At 40.9% G+C, this 17,621-nt stretch overlaps 1 protein-coding gene across 1 annotated transcript in view; it reads left to right on the top strand.

The window, feature by feature from the left end:
* The window catches only part of LOC124545359 (odorant-binding protein 59a), a 178,155-nt gene extending 164,271 nt beyond the window's left edge, over nt 1–13,884 (top strand). Inside the window, exons 6-7 of the mRNA XM_047124264.1 lie at nt 3,578–3,645; nt 13,651–13,884. Of these exons, the coding sequence (XP_046980220.1) occupies nt 3,578–3,645; nt 13,651–13,764 (182 nt within the window). The 3' untranslated portion in view covers nt 13,765–13,884. The remainder of the gene's footprint in view (nt 1–3,577; nt 3,646–13,650) is intronic.
* Nucleotides 13,885–17,621: the final 3,737 nt, after the last annotated feature.

The following is a 17,621-nucleotide window of genomic DNA, read 5'->3' as shown; positions in this document are numbered from 1 at the left end:
AAAATGCAGCGCAGTGGTTGCAACTTAGCTTGTAGATTACAAGACTGGTTTCACATGTAGCCCTACCTTTGATGGGATACGTGATGTTCGTGAGCGGACTGGAGTAGGAGGTGGGAGGATGTACGAGACAGGTCTTGCATCTAGGTCTGTTACAGGGCTATGAGCCATGAGGTAAACGGTTGGGAGCTGGGTTTGTGTAGGAATGGGTGAGTATATTGTGTAGATTCAGTGGACAGTGGAATACCTCTGTGGGAGGAGTGGGAAGGTTAATGGGCAGGACACATCTCATTTCAGGGCACGACGAGAGATAGTCAAAACCCTGACGGAGAATGTAATTCAGTTGCTCCAGTCCTGGGTGGTACTGAATTATGAGGGGAATGCTCCTCTGTGGCTTGACAGAGACTTTGGGAGATGGTGGTGACTGGAAAGATAAGCCACAGCAGATTTATTTTTGTACAAGGTTGGGAGGATAATTACGGTCTATAAAGGCATATCTGCAACTCAGTATCTCCACTATGTGGTGAGTAGCAACTATCCTTTTCATAATACTGTCTGTAGTTCAGAAATTATATGAGGTTTACTTGCTTTATATGCCTGAAATATGATGACAAGGAGATAGAAGAGGTTGACGCTGTTAAATTCTTGGTAGTAGAGCTTGATAATAAATTCAATTGGTAGGAACATATCACAGAAACAGAACTGCTGAAGTGCCTAAACAGACTCTCATTTGTAATGCAGATGTTGTCAGATATAGGTGATGTAAGAATAGAGAAGCTAGCAATCTTTACATTCTTTCCCTCTATAATGTCCTAGAGGATTGTTTTTTTGGGATAATGCATCAAGCCAGGCTAGGCTTTTCCAGGTCCAAAAACTTTTAATAATTATTAGTTGTTGTTTAGGGAACTAGGGATACTAACTAATGCTTCCCAACATAATTATTGTTTGTGAGAAAATGAAATGCCTACAGCCATCCTTATGATTTTATTTATTTTGTGCAACCAGTCGGCAGTTGATTATTAGAGTGCTGACACCAAAGTTATGCTGACCACTGATGTAATGTATATAGGGATCATGTCAACCACTTTCACATCAACTACAGCCTGAAGATGGTGCACTGAAGTGCTGAAACTGGTTGCAACAAAATAAATAAAATCATAGGGGCAGCTGTACATGTTTCATTTTCTCACAATAGTAAACGCCATTGTCCCAAAGACCTCCTGTCAAAAGGATGGACATACAAAAACTTTATTTATTGTTTGTCAAAATTTGTAATTAAAAATACACTCCTGGAAATGGAAAAAAGAACACATTGACACCGGTGTGTCAGACCCACCATACTTGCTCCGGACACTGCGAGAGGGCTGTACAAGCAATGATCACACGCACGGCACAGCGTACACACCAGGAACCGCGGTGTTGGCCATCGAATGGCGCTAGCTGCGCAGCATTTGTGCACCGCCGCCGTCAGTGTCAGCCAGTTTGCCGTGGCATACGGAGCTCCATCGCAGTCTTTAACACTGGTAGCATGCCGCGACAGCGTGGACGTGAACCGTATGTGCAGTTGACGGACTTTGAGCGAGGGCGTATAGTGGGCATGCGGGAGGCCGGGTGGACGTACCGCCAAATTGCTCAACACGTGGGGCGTGAGGTCTCCACAGTACATCGATGTTGTCGCCAGTGGTCGGCGGAAGGTGCACGTGCCCGTCGACCTGGGACCGGACCGCAGCGACGCACGGATGCACGCCAAGACTGTAGGATCCTACGCAGTGCCGTAGGGGACCGCACCGCCACTTCCCAGCAAATTAGGGACACTGTTGCTCCTGCGGTATCGGCGAGGACCATTCGCAACCGTCTCCATGAAGCTGGGCTACGGTCCCGCACACCGTTGGGCCGTCTTCCGCTCACGCCCCAACATCGTGCAGCCCGCCTCCAGTGGTGTCACGACAGGCATGAATGGAGGGACGAATGGAGACGTGTCGTCTTCAGCGATGAGAGTCGCCTCTGCCTTGGTGCCAACGATGGTCGTATGCGTGTTTGGCGCCGTGCAGGTGAGCGCCACAATCAGGACTGCATACGACCGAGGCACACAGGGCCAACACTCGGCATCATGGTGTGGGGAGCGACCTCCTACACTGGCCGTACACCACTGGTGATCATCGAGGGGACACTGAATAGTGCACGGTACATCCAAACCGTCATCGAACCCATCGTTCTACCATTCCTAGACTGGCAAGGGAACTTGCTGTTCCAACAGGATAATGCACGTCCGCATGTATCCCGTGCCATCCAACGTGCTCTAGAAGGTGTAAGTCAACTACCCTGGCCAGCAAGATCTCCAGATCTGTCCCCCATTGAGCATGTTTGGGACTGGATGAAGCGTCGTCTCACGCGGTCTGCACGTCCAGCACAAACGCTGGTCCAACTGAGGCGCCAGGTGGAAATGGCATGGCAAGCCATTCCACAGGACTACATCCAGCATCTCTACGATCGTCTCCATGGGAGAATAGCAGCCTGCATTGCTGCGAAAGGTGGATATACACTGTACTAGTGCCGACATTGTGCATGCTCTGTTGCCTGTGTCTATGTGCCTGTGGTTCTGTCAGTGTGATCATGTGATGTATCTGACCCCAGGAATGTGTCAATAAAGTTTCCCCTTCCTGGGACAATGAATTCACGGTGTTCTTATTTCAATTTCCAGGAGTGTACATCTGATTTTCAAACCAACTCTCAGTTCATGACATCAATACTAAAAATAAGAATAATCTTCACAGAGATTTGAAGTCACTTCCTTTGCTCCAGAAATATGTCCATTATTCAGGAACACAAGTTTCAGTAACTTAACATCAGTCACAAAAAGTTTAATTACTAAAAAATTTCAGGAAGAGCCTCAAGGATTTGTTGGTGGCCAACTCCTTTTACTCCATTGATGAATTTCTTAGAAGATCTGTGACTGATGTATATATATTATGTAAACTGATTTTTATCTTTCATTATGTGTGGCTATAATAGCCCAAGATTTCTCATACACACTTTAATGTACTGAACATTTACATGTTTTTTGGCAAGTTTGTTATTATCTTTCAAATGAAAATAAGCTTGGGATTTTCCGATTAATTCCATATCCATTAGGACCACTTCAGTTGAGTTCTATGGGAGGTACATTAGCATATATTTTTTTATTTGTAAATATATACTGTATACTCTTGTTTTCTATTGTGTTCTACATCCTTGATGATCTCACAATGGATGAAAAAAGCACCTATTCTAATTTAAACTAAGACCGTCTTTTTGTTTTTCCTTGTTCTACCTTTCATGTAAATCCAAATAGTAGCAACTCAGTATGAGAGAGAAATTATGTGTTCACTCTTTTCCATGTCCATGGTGATATGGGAACACTTTTGTATAATGTTTGTACAGTAATTTCCAGCTCACACCCTACTGCAATAGTATATAACTGCCTTGAGAACAATGATAAGTTGGTTTTCAAAACAAAGCAACATAAAATTTTGTTGAATATGATTTTCATAATGAAAATAAAATTTGTGTTACATGTTCTGCGCAATTTTCTCTTGTGCAGATCGAAAAGGGAGCAAATGTGATCTTTCAAAGAATGTGGCATTGTGTCTTCGGCAAAAAGGACGTGAGGTATGGTCAACATATTAATATTTTTACATATCCATTACCTATACTACCCAAAAGCACAATTAACTACTAAAATATAGAGAAATATGAAGATTTCAGAGAAATGTTCTTCATTTGAGATATATGGAGAGATAAGGAGACACATGAAATAATTTATTTATACAAAGAAGCTCATTATTGAGCACTGAACTTCTGTTTTTGCAATGTAACAAAGAATGTTGAAGGAACAAAAATGATTTTTTCCCCTCAATACCTAATTTTCATTTAATATTTCAGATAATTGTTATGTGGAATAAAAGGCTAAACTGCTATTGGTCAATTGGTATTTTGTAAAGTAGGGCTGATTCTATTGTTCCTGAACCAAAAATTTGTGATAACCTAATAGTTTATTGCCATTAATATTGACTTTTTGTCCACATACCACTTTATGTTGAAGGATGAAGAGCAACTTTTATCAGTGTTTTAATGTCTTTATTATGATAAATTTGGAATTTATAGTCCTTTGAAAGTCAACCACAACATGTAGTGACATCTGTCAACGAATAGTACACACATCAGTGACATTTTAGCTTGCCCTTTGCATTTGATTTTCTGCTGCTGTTAGTGACTATTAATCCTTGTATCTTTAATAATATAATATGATATGGTCACATCCTAGGTGGAATACATATAATGGAAGGAGTAAAGGTAACCACTTGCTATATACTCGTATGTGGGTTATCCCAAAAGTAAGGTCTCCTATTTTTTTTTTATGTACATAGACATGTTTATTTCTACAATAGCTGTCATCGGTTTACAGCTTGAACATTTAGCTATTTTTTGACATAATCACCATTTCTGTTGATGCATTTTTCTAGACGTTGTGGCAATTTTTGTATGCCCATGTCATACCAGCTTGCTGCCATGTTGCGAAGAAGGATGCCACCTCTGACATGATTGTTGCTTTGTCTCAGATGTAAAGTGGTATGCTGAGGTTTCATCACTTGTTACAGTTGAGTCCAGAAAGTTGCCCTGTTCGGCTGAAGAAATGCACGGGAAGCATCAACTCGTCACTGCATGTGGGCCTCAGTCAGCATGCGTGACACCCATCTTGCACACACCTTCCAGTTGTTCAATGTTTCCGTTAAAATTCTGTGAGTGGTGCTTCATGAAACCTCAGGAACCAACTTGCAGAGATCATTCAGGATGATCCACCAATCTTCATGCATGTTTTGCTCAACCTTTAACACCGTCTCCTCAGAAATTGAGTGTCTCCCACTCCTTTGTTCATCATGAATTTCAGTCCAACCAGCTGCGAACTCTCTACACCGCTTACGAACATTTTTGACATCCATGCACGACTCACCATACACTTCTGTCAATTGGCAATTTATTTCAATCAGCGCAGTACCCTGTGTGTTAAAAAACCGAATAACTGTGTGCAGTTCGCACTTGGCTGTAACATCTAATGGGAGCTCCATTCTCAATGACTTCCAAGTCAAGACTGAGTGCCTCAGCATGGCGTGCACATGTTTACACACAGCGCATGAAGCACTCTTCATAACAGTGTGACAAAACTGCCACACAAACAGAGTTCTGTACTTACAAAAAATTGGATACCTTACTTTTGGGATTACCCTCGTAGCTGAAGAGTTGAGCAGTCAACAGGCACATAACAAGACTGGAAGCATTGCTGAAGTTTTGGACCATAATTTTCTTCAGGGTAAATTAATACAAGACAGACATACCCAAGCACAAACACATTACTCCAGAGCTACAGCTGAAATTACCCCTCCCTGCGGCAGGAAGGGGGACTTGTGTGGCGGGTAATGCAAAAGATAAGGGGATTACAAGAGTGATGGGAGGGATACAACAGTGGAAGAGACCTAGTGCAGAGAGGAATGCCTTGAGTATAGACTGACAGGGTGAAGTGAGTATGATGGGGGCAGTGGTGGCTGTGGCTGTGGTGCAGACACCAGCTGAGATTGTGCAAGGAAGATTGCAAGATAAAAGAGGTATTGTAAGAGCAATTATCAACTACACAATTCAAAGAATTTGTTGAGTAACTCAAACTTTAGTGCTGGAGAACAATGTAACTTTGTTAAACTGGGCAGCACTTTAATATAACTGCTCTCTTGGTACACATGCACACGCACCCACACACACACACACACACACACACACACATTACTCCATTCCATACATAATGACCTCATTGGATGTATATGTAATTACATCAGTTGCAATATGTCTGCCGGTGAAGGGGGGGGGGGGGGGGGGGAGTGGGGAGTTGTCACACAGAACAGGTTGTGAAGTAGCCACTGAAGCTGAGCAATTGTGCTCAGCAGCAAAAGCTGCCACTGTGTGAACCACGTGGCCAACTTAGCCACAGCTCATCAGACACCATTCATTCAGGTTGACAGCTTGTTGGTGGTTGTGCCCACATAGAAAGCTACATAAAAGTTCCAGCAGTGCTGGTATATGACATGACTGCTTTTGCAAGTGACTCTAACACTATGTTTGTGACAGGACAGGAATAGGGTGGTCTGGGTGAGTGCATGACATAGGTCTTGCATCTGCATCTTTCACGTGGATATGATCCATGTGGCAAGAGATTTAAAGTAGGTCTGGCATACATATAGGACAAGATATTTTGTAGATTGGGTCAGTGGTTGAATACAAGTTTGGGAATGGTAGAGGTGATAGTGGTAATGATGTTCCAGTTATCAAGGTATAATAAGTATTCAAAATCCTGGCAAAAGATGTTAAAGACATGGTTAAACGTTTCCAGTCTGGTTTCATAGGTAATGAAGGGGATATGCTTTTGGAGCTGGGTCATGTGTGTGGTTTGGGGATTAGAGGCAAGAGTATATATAGCACAGGAGAGCTGTTAAGGAACTATGATTGGAGAGTAGTGCCTGTCTGTGAAGACCTTCAACATACTGGGCAAGGAATGGCTCATCACTGCATGTATGCCATCACAGGTGCCCAGACTGCATGGGTAAGACCTTTTACCATGGAAGGTATGACAGGTCTCAAAATGGAAGTACTTTTTATAGTTGGTCAGCTTGATATAGACAGGGTTTTTATGGAGCCATCAGGGAGGTGGAGATCAACATCCAGGAAGCCACTAGTCTCATAAAATCCTAAACCCCTTTCTGGTTCAGTTTCATTGATCGTATCTTCATGATCTGGACCCATTACCAATGCACTCTATCCCCATTTCTCTACAGCTTCAACATCTTCTCTCCTGTCCACATCATCTAGTCTTCTTCAGCCCACTGTCCTCCATCCTAGACATTGACATCAATTTCTCCTATGTATCTTCTACATGAAACTCTCAATTACATTTTGTATCATTCTGCCATTCAGTTTATTCACATAATGTAGCTCTGAAAAATCTATAGGTTCAGGCATGTCAGTCATTTCATGTTCAACAGTTTTAAATTTGGTACTAGTCACAGAAAGTCTTGACAAATGACTGCAAAGTGGGACTTAAGCATGCAAATAGTCTGCTGCCAATTTGCTTAACGTCAAATTTTATTTTTCTCATCAATAATCTGTTATCAATTGTTTTGTAACAATTTTCATTGATACACAGACCAGTTTTAGAATCTAGTTCCTTATTCTTATTTCACTTAATATGTTGACCAAGATGCACCAACCTAACTAGCTAACACGCCATTCTTAGACACAAGAACATGCACAAGTTTCTCTTTGAAACTACTGCACGCCATTCCTTCTTCCGACTTCTTGAATTGTCACCTGTGATTGCCATGTAGCAGTAGCAGGGTTACAGGAAGAAAAAAGAAAATCACAAAATTGTCCATGCCTATATAGGCTCTTCCATTATTGACATTATGCTGTTAATAGCAAATGAAGGTGGTAACTTGCAGCATACTCTGAGGTAAATGGTTCTCTTGCTCAAATATGTCAAGTAGGACAGCCTCAACTCCCATATCTGAAATAGTGATGTCAAAGGAAGTGCCATGTAACAATGAAAAGATGTTTCAGATGCCCCACTGCTTGAGCTGTCTGAGGATCAACTATAACTAAGTGGTATTGCGGGCCTTTTCAAGAATGAAAATGTACATGTAGATGCAGTTCATTTCTGATGGTTTTCCTAATAAATGTGTACTCAGAAATTAGGTGGTGATTTCTGAGATAGGAACATTTAAAGACAGAAGAAATTTCATCATGGAAAAGATAAGAAACTGTTGCTAATGTATTGACGAAAAATACGAATAAATCAATGGTCTTGTTTTTTTGTTGGCTTATGATATAATTACAGAACACCAGAGGGATGAATTCAGCAGCTCAGAAACTCATAACTTAAAGCACATCTTCATTGTTATATTTACTTTCTTAAAAAATGAATTTTATTGATCAATGGAAAGCCCAGGTTGGAATATCAATAATATAAAGAAAAGGAAAGACTGCTACTCACCATGAAGACGACATGTTGAGTTGTAGACAGGCACAACAAAGACTATTACACATTTAGCTTTCAGCCAAAGCCTTCTTTAGAAAAGAAAACATTCATTAACACAAGCAAGCACACCCATCAAATACAGGACCACCATCTTCAGAATATTGGACTGGAATGTCATTCCAGCCAGAGCTGCTGGAGATGGCAGTCATGTGTGTGTGTGATTGCTTGTGTTAATGAATGTGTGTGTGTGTTTTCTTTTCTGAGAAAGGCTTTGGCTGAAAGCTAAATGTGTAACAGTCTCTTTGTTGTGCCTGTCTGCAAATCAACATGTCATCTTTACCATCAATAGCAATCTTTCCTTTTCCTTATATTGCTGAATTTAATTGATGATTAATTTAGATAAACTGCATTTGTTCCATTTAATTTCTCAGTCTATTTTTCTCTAGTAAGGCATTATTTGTTCAGTTCAAAGTAACTTTTTAATAAAATTTCTTCTATTCCATTTCTGCAGCTGATACAGCAACCAGTGTAAGATTTGAGGCAAAACTACAGTCTTGGTTGCAGAGGATTTTATTTTCAAATTTCAGTGATGTATCTTGCCTATGGCAGACATCTTCAGATTATCTACAATGCATGAAATTACAAAATAGGTATACAGAAACATACTATCCCATCTAGTTCAAGAATGTACTGTACTGGAAAAGTTTTTATGCAAGCTTATAGAAAATGTTCAGAGCACACAGTGTACATAAAAATAATTACACAATGCTAATACTTTGGCAAAATATGATTAGGATATCAGAAAGTGCACTGAGACCAGTGTCTTTAAGTGTGCATAAAAAATTTTCCCATAGACTATGTTCTTGCACAAGAAGGGATCAAAACAGTTCCTTATACCCATTTGGTCATATTTTCCATTATAGATAATCTGAAGATGACTATCACAGATGAAATGCATAATTGAAATTTGATAATAAAAACCTCCACAACCGAAACTGTATTTTTATCTCATAACATTTTCACTTTTAAGAGTGTATCAGCTGTGGAACCTGTGAGTCATCAGTAGATTTCCTGGTAATAAAGTTATGCACTGATCCACTTTAAAGAGACTGGGGCTACTTGCCTTCTGAGTGATGGCACTTGCCCAATCCTCTGATAAGAAGTGCTCTATCATGCTGTACATTTGATTTGACACTACCCAACTAGTACCATGGTATCCCATTATTTGTCAGTGCTCTGCAGCACCTAAGCTTAGAAGCAGAGGCATTACGTGAGGCACTTTTGACAGTCCCACCTGCTTTTAATTATTTGTTTGTTGTTTTTTGTTCTCATTGTCGTCATACTGCATTGCTACACTGGCTGAAAAAATGGGTTATGGATCCCGACACTGACTACTGCATATTATTCAGCCGACAGGTGCACAGTTGTGTTTCATAGTATTTTAATTTCACTGTTCACAATCCCCCAATAACACACAGTCATATGGCCAGTGCACTATTATGTAATCTTTGATAAGCCTCATTATTAGTTAGCAGGTGAAGCTCCACATACTGCTACAACAGTTTCCTGTTGAACATCTATGAGCAGTAAAAACTAACCACAAAGATCACAGTTCTTGAAAGAATAATCAGGTGCATATAGAGCAGACACTGTCACTGTTTTTACACAAGGCCTAATTCTTTAACACTTGTTCCACAGTTATTATGAAGCATTATTGTTGTTCTAACTAGCACAGGTTACTCGTCAGAAACTTGGCCGTGGGCTGACTGTCTTGTGACCAAAAATTGGGTCCTTATGTATCATCAGAATAATCGATATTGAAACTACAAATTGTTTGAAGTTAAATTTACAGAAATTACAATTAAAACTTAACTCATTAAATTAACTGAATACATCAAAAACTGGTTCTTTTAGCTGTTTTTTCTACTGCAAGGTTTAGGCCAAATTATTTGTTTAAATCAAGAAATTAACAAATATATGCAAATAATACTTTTGACAAAACTGTTAATTACTTTGGAATTAATTAAGGGCTGGCTTTGCTAACATGTTTTCAAATATAGTCAAATAAATACTTTAAGAGTACTAGCATTTCGCTTTTGAAATGTTTACAATTATTACAGAATTTACATTGGTTTATATGTCAACAATAGAATTTAAGTTACGAAACAATTACTGATTTCACCCTGTAATGAAAGATACTAACTAGGAATAGACAAAATAAATTAGAAAATCAATTACATCTGTTAGACTGTATCCTGGCTACCAGATGTGAAAAAAATGTTCTGCCACTTTTTGTCAACAGTATTATGATTTTTCTGGAGACATTCACATTACAACATTGAAAATGGTCCTCTGAACCTTTTCTGAAATCCGTCTGGTTACTTTCCATACTATGGCAGAATGACAGTGTTAAGGAATTCACTGCACAATATCTTCTTGTCTCCTTTATAACATGGCAGCATTTCAGCCCTGCTATTCCACTGGTTGTGAGGCTGTCTGCAAATGGTTGGCATTTGAACATCTGCAAATGCATATGTCTGCCCTTGATTGTGGAGCTGCATGCCTCACTCCAACAGGGATAAGCAGTGTTTGCAGGTACACTTTGGAATGGATGCACAATAAGCATAGTGAAACACTGCTGTAATATGATGCATACATTCCTGTCTGATGTTTTCACCATGTTCCTCTGGTAATTTCTTGTAGTCCTCTTTAATACCTATGCCACTAGGTTTTATAGCAACTGAATTTTTTTTTACAGTTAACTATTACAGTCCATACTGATAATGTGCACCCTCAGAATCCCTATGGCTTTGTGCTTCTTTAAAGCCCTTGATAGGAATGTATATCTTGCCCTCACTTTCTGCTTATCTCTAGAAATGGAGCTCTTGCTAATGACACTTTACATGTAGCATTATTGATCCTGTTATGAAACTCACTATATTGAGGAAATGTTGAGCCGCAGACAGGCACAGCAAAAAGACTGCTTTACATGTGAGCTTTCAGCCAAAAGGCCTACTAACATAGAAAACATTATGCATTGTCTCAAGCACAACTCACACACACATGACCACTGTCTCTGGTCACTGAGGCTGGATTATGAGCAACTGCATGTCATGGGAGAAGATCCTGGGTGGTGCAGAAAAGGAAGAGTCTGGGATGTAGATGAATAGCAGGTTAGGGATGGGGGATGGTGTAGTGCTGCTTATGGGGCCATGCAGAGACGGGATAGGGCTGCTAGGTGCAGTCAGGACATTTGAAGGAAGGGTGGATGGGTGGGCCTGGAGGGAGGGAGGGAGGGGGGGGGGGAGAGGAGAGCAGAAAAGCAGAGAAGTAGAGGAGGGGCATAAAAGAGAGAGATTAGTGCAGAAGGCAGGGTAGTGATGTAGGAGATGGGTGGGTGAAGGAGGACAGGAACTAGTGAGGACTGAGGCTAGGGAGTTTTGGGACTGTAGAATATATTGCCAGGAAAGTTCCCACCTGTGAAATTCAGAAAAACTGGTGTTGTTAGGAAGGATCCAGATGGCATGGGCTGTGAAGCAGCCATTGAAATGAAGCATGTTGCGTTGGGTCACATGTTCTGCAACTGGATAGCCCAGTTGTCTCTTGGCCACAGTTTGTCAGTGTCCATTCATGCAGACAAACAGCTTGTTGGTTATCAAGCTCACACAGAAAGCAGTACAGTGGTTGCAGCTTAGTTTGTAGATCACATGATTGCCTTCATAGGTAGCCCTGCCTTTCATGAGACAGTTGATGCCTGTGACCAGAGTGGAGTAGGTGGTGGTAGAGGATGTATGGGACATGGCTTGCAACTAGCTCTGACACAGGGATATGAGCCACGAGGCAAGGGGGTTGGGAGGAACGGTGGTGTAGGGATGGACATAGATATTTTTTAGGTTCACTGGGTAGCAGAATACCACTGTAGGAGGTGTGGGAAGTATAGTGGGTAGGATATACCTCGTTGTCATTATTCCATCCTGGTTTTTCCATTGTTTGTTGTTTATCCTATGTGATTAAAAACATCAAACTACTTTTTTTCATATTTTTTACACAGCACAGAGGTTTCATTTCAGCAATGTATTCTGTCATATTGTGTCTGATATGCATTAAACTAGGGGTCTATAATATCAGTAGAACTAGGGTCTTGTGCATCTTTCATTCAGTGTCTACCTGCATAAATTCTCTGCCCTCCTTCTTGCGGCCCCTCTTTTACCACAACACTTTCTATCTTGTATCATACTTCAGGACCTAGTACATTTTCACCATAAATTAATGAATTTTTTTAGCAGCAACTGCTGACACTACAATGATTTGAGGTAATTTGCCCAACCACCTGATCCACTGAGACAGGCAGCATCAAGCTGTAAAACATTCTGACTCATCAGCTGGTGTTGAGAGATGCTAAAGTGGGTTGTATTTACCACATCTATCACACAGGTCATGGATTTTGAAAAATATGTGAACATCAGGCTTTGTTTCAAGCTGCAAAAAAGTGCAAAGGAATGCATGAAATTCTGAAATTTGTTTATGGCAATAATGCTGTAACTCTGAAGACTGTTAGACCTTCTGCAAGTGGTATGAGTGATTTAAAAACATAAATGAGAAGAATTGGTAGAAACAAGCAACATTGAGGTTATCCACAAACCTCAAAAACAGAAGAAAACATGCAAAAAGTGCCACAAATTATTTGTTCAAACAGGTGAATAACTATTCAAGAGCTTACCAAAGAACTTAATGTCTCATACAGGTCCTTGCAAAGCATTTTAACTGATAATTTGTAAATGAGATGAGAGTGCAAAATTTGTTCCCAGACTTTTGAGTAATGAACAGAATGAAAATTATGTGTCAGTCTGCATGGAGTTGAAGAATTTTCAACATGATCTGGATTTCATGTAGAAAATTGTAACTAGAGATTAAACTTGTGTCTGTGAGTATGACCGTGAGAAGAAAATTCAGAGCTCCCTTAGAAAAACCAGAATCCCCTCACCCTAAAAAGGCATGTAAGTGAAAATCGAATATCCAAGTTGTGGTCACTGGTTTTTTTTCAATATTGAGGGCATAGTGCCATCAGTGTTTGTCCGCAGGGGAACAACTTAAATGCCAAATTTTACAGAGGTGTACTGGAGTGTCTGCAAAACAATTTACGAAGGAAGACCAGAAAAATGAGCAAATGACTTCCTTCTCCATTGTGACAACATGCCATGCCACACCTTGCTTTCGACTGATGACATTTTGGTCCAGAAAAAGTGTTCTTGTTCGTCCACATCTGCCTTATTCAACAGATTTAGCACCATGCAACTCTCAGCTCTTCCCAAAAATTAAAACTATGCTTAAACAAAAATGTTTTGACACTATTCCTGACACTGGCAGAGCAGCTGTATGTCCTTGCAAAAGGAGCCTTCCAGAAATGCTTCCAGTCTTGGATTCAGTGTTGCTGGAATATGTGCATTCCTAGTCAAGAAAAGTATCCCTGTAAGATTATTACTTTGTTTCTAATAAAATTATTCACCAGAGGGAGAGGGGGCAGGGGAGGAAGGGAGAGAGAATCAATTTCAGTTTGTTTTGTTTCTATGAACCAAGATTTTTTTTCTGCTGCACAGAATTGTGAAGATTGGGGTGAGCAAGAAGACGACCAACAAAGCAACCAGAATAAAAATGGAAACAACAATGGAAATAACAGCAATAACCAGTATGGGAACAAGAAGTGGAATTAAGTACTAATACTTGCATGTATAAAAGAAAGATGGCACAGATCTTCAGTGTACAAGACCACATGTTCAAACTTTTACTTTAAAAATTATGATAAGCAAAATAAAATATATTATTAAATTGTCTTTTCAAGTTGTTATTCTCTGTTTCATTTTTTTTGTTACCTACATCCCTTTAAGAAGGAGCACTTTCAGTAATGTGGAATTACTCATGGTATATTAAACAAAAGAGAAACAATAACTTCATACAATTTGTGCCAGCTAAGTGTAACCTAGTAAATGAGCAGGAAAGCTGTTTCTTAGAAAAAAGCTACATAGCTTCTGTTTATATTCTAGTACAAGTTTAGTAATTGTATGAATGTGATTGTAATTTTCTAAGAAGATAGTTATGTACATCTTGAAGCTGAGTCTTGTAGGGCTAAAAGACTGCCACTTGCTTGTGTATATTACATGGTGTCTACAGTTAATGATCTTGTAATCTACAACTATCTCCTGATTATCACTGCTGTAATCTCTCCAAATTACCATAGAAATAAACATAAATGAAAAGAGAGTAACATTTATCAAGTCTCAGTTGTAATGAACATCTTGACTCTAAAACACACAACAAGAGAAGAATAATTTTCAGCTACAACATACAGCAAGTTTAAAGAACACTCTGCTCTCACATCAAGGAAAAGTGTGAGAGGCAGCACTGTAAGTGGCCAGCATGCAAACCTCCACGATGTTACTGGTGATCAGCTGTTCCGGCCCACTGAGCATGCAATCTCCACTGGTCGCCACATCAGCCTTCTGTGGAGAAGCAGAGCATTGTCGGTATCCATGAGACTTGATGCTGTTGAGGAATCTTGCAGGAAAGTGGACACGCCAACCAGAGCAGATATGGTACAGCAGCTGTGGCATCGGTGAGGCAGGAGTTGGCTGATCGCCATAGAAGGTGGTGGAGGTGGTTGACTAGGCGGGGATCTATCAACAGGGTCCTCAAACACAAAGGCAGGTGTAATGTGGTCCATTGAGACAGTGCTGTGTTTACTACTAACTAGAATGTCCAGATTCTGTCATTGCAGGTGAGGACATGGTGGGGACCAGCATATGGTGGCGAAAAGGCTCGTTTAATTCCATCATGACATAGCATGACGTGAGCACTATTCAATAATATCTTATGCACGAATGAGGGATGTTGTCCATGCCATGATGCTGGCTGGGGTCAGACCTGTGTGATATGCTTTCTGAGCTGCACCATAAATTCTGGTTGGTGTAGTTTCCTTCGATGAAGCAATACAATCAGTAAATTCTCCTGGTAAGCACAATGTGTTGCCGTATACTAGTTCTGTTGGTGTCACTTACAAGTCTGCTTTATGTACCACTCGCAGGCCGAGTAAAACAAGGGGTAAGGCTGTAGTCCAGTTATTCCATAGCACATGAGCACTGCCTTAAGCAACTGGTGTCAACACTTCACCATCCCATTACTAGCTGAATGGTAGCTCGTAGTGAGGTGGTGGGTAGTGCCATGAAATTTGCTCATATGTGTAAATAACTCTGATTCTAACTGGTATCCCCTGTTGGTAGTGATATGTAATGGGCAGCCAAATTGCATGACCCACTGTGACATGAATGCCACTGCCTACATCTCAGTGGAGATGTTGTCAACCAGAACCACTTCGAGCCATCTTGTGAATCTATAACCACCAATAAATAGTATTGTCCATCTGATGGCAGCAGAGGTCCCAGAACATCTACATAAACATGGATCAATCTCTCAATTGTATGTGGGAAGTTTCCAATGAGTGCATGTAGATGGTGAGCAATCTTACTTTGTTGATGAGTTGTGCATGCACGGGCCCACTGCAAACAAACTATTTGTTCCCCAGATCAAACATAGTGGGAGGCAACAAGTTTTGTTGATGCTCTGGTGCCTGGGCAGCAGTGGTTATGTAGGCCATGGAAGACATTCTTGTGTAGACCTGTTGATATATATGGGCATATTTTTCCAGCTGAAGTGTCACAGTATAGATGAGCATCTGCTCTAGGCTCATTCATGAGTTCAAGTTGTCCAGTTTCTGTCTCTTGAAGAAGATTAAGTAACTCTTGATCAGACTGCTGTATGTCACACAGGTGCAACAGATCAATGGTGTTTGTGACAGCACTAACCCAAGATAAACAGTCAGCCACAATGTTATTTACCCTGAGATGCATTGTACATCTGTGGAGAATTGAGCTTTGCACTCGAGCTGGTTAATGTGTTGTAGCAAGCACATATTGTTTTGATGGAAGGCTTATGAGAGATGCTTGGGGTCAGTGTATATTATGAAGACCTGTGCTTCTAGCTATGTGCAGAAGTATTTCATTGTTGTAGAAATGGCCAACATTTCTGATCATACGCAGTACACTTTTGTTTCACTAGTATTAGTTTGCACAAAAAGAAGGTGAGGAGCTGCCATATCTCATGGGTATACTGTTTAAGTGCTGTGGCAAGTGTGACTTGACTAGCATCAACCACCACACATCTTTCGCAGGCAGGGTATGCGGGAAGCACAGCATCGGCTAGGGTCTTCTTGGCTGCCTTGTACTTGTAGGTCATTGGCTGTGGCTATTGTGACAGTGCCCTGCCTTTTGCCCTGGGGCTGGCCAACACAGCTGTTAGAAGTTCTTGCAATTCAGTGGCTCATGGCAGGTGGCAATGTTAAAAATTGAGTATACAGAGGAACCTGCATATTTCCTTCTCTGTAACCGAGCATGGAATGTTCAATACTACCTTGACTTTCCCAGGTAAGGGGTGTGATCCCTCTGACAAAATTTCATGTTCCAAGATGGTTATCTCTGGTCTGCCAAATACAAACCTTGGCATGTTGAGTACAATACTGTGAGCAGCAAAGTGTTCAAAAGCTTGAGTGAGATGCTGTTGATGGGCTTCTACAGCCTTCAAAATTATGAGAATTTCATCAACATAAGCAATGCAGTGTGGTAAACCTCATAGCACTGAATTTATGAATTGCTGCCACATCAGGGCAGTGTTTCTGAAGACAAAAGGCATGAATAACCTCTCAAATAATCTGATAGGCGTGATTATTGTTGTTTTTGGAATGTATTTTCAGCCACAGGGATTTTCATGTATGCCTTACATCTACATCTACATCTACATTGATACTCCGCAAGCCACCCAACGGTGTGTGGCGGAGGGCACTTTACGTGCCACTGTCATTACCTCCCTTTCCTGTTCCAGTCGCGTATGGTTCGCGGGAAGAACGACTGTCTGAAAGCCTCCGTGCGCGCTCTAATCTCTCTAATTTTACATTCGTGATCTCCTCGGGAGGTATAAGTAGGGGGAAGCAATATATTCGATACCTCATCCAGAAACGCACCCTCTCGAAACCTGGCGAGCAAGCTACACCGCGATGCAGAGCGCCTCTCTTGCAGAGTCTGCCACTTGAGTTTATTAAACATCTCCGTAACGCTATCACGGTTACCAAATAACCCAGTGACGAAACGCGCCGCTCTTCTTTGGATCTTCTCTATCTCCTCCGTCAACCCGACCTGGTACGGATCCCACACTGATGAGCAATACTCAAGTATAGGTCGAACGAGTGTTTTGTAAGCCACCTCCTTTGTTGATGGACTACATTTTCTAAGCACTCTCCCAATGAATCTCAACCTGGTACCCGCCTTACCAACAATTAATTTTATATGATCATTCCACTTCAAATCGTTCCGTACGCATACTCCCAGATATTTTACAGAAGTAACTGCTACCAGTGTTTGTTCCGCTATCATATAATCATACAATAAAGGATCCTTCTTTCTTTCTTTATCCTTCTTTCTTTCTTTATCGCATTCAAGTGCTCTTAAGTCCTGTTTCCTGTTTA

This window comes from Schistocerca americana, chromosome 8, assembly GCF_021461395.2.
Source record: "Schistocerca americana isolate TAMUIC-IGC-003095 chromosome 8, iqSchAmer2.1, whole genome shotgun sequence".
NCBI lineage: Eukaryota > Metazoa > Arthropoda > Insecta > Orthoptera > Acrididae > Schistocerca > Schistocerca americana.
This window is presented reverse-complemented; position numbering and strand designations above follow the sequence as displayed.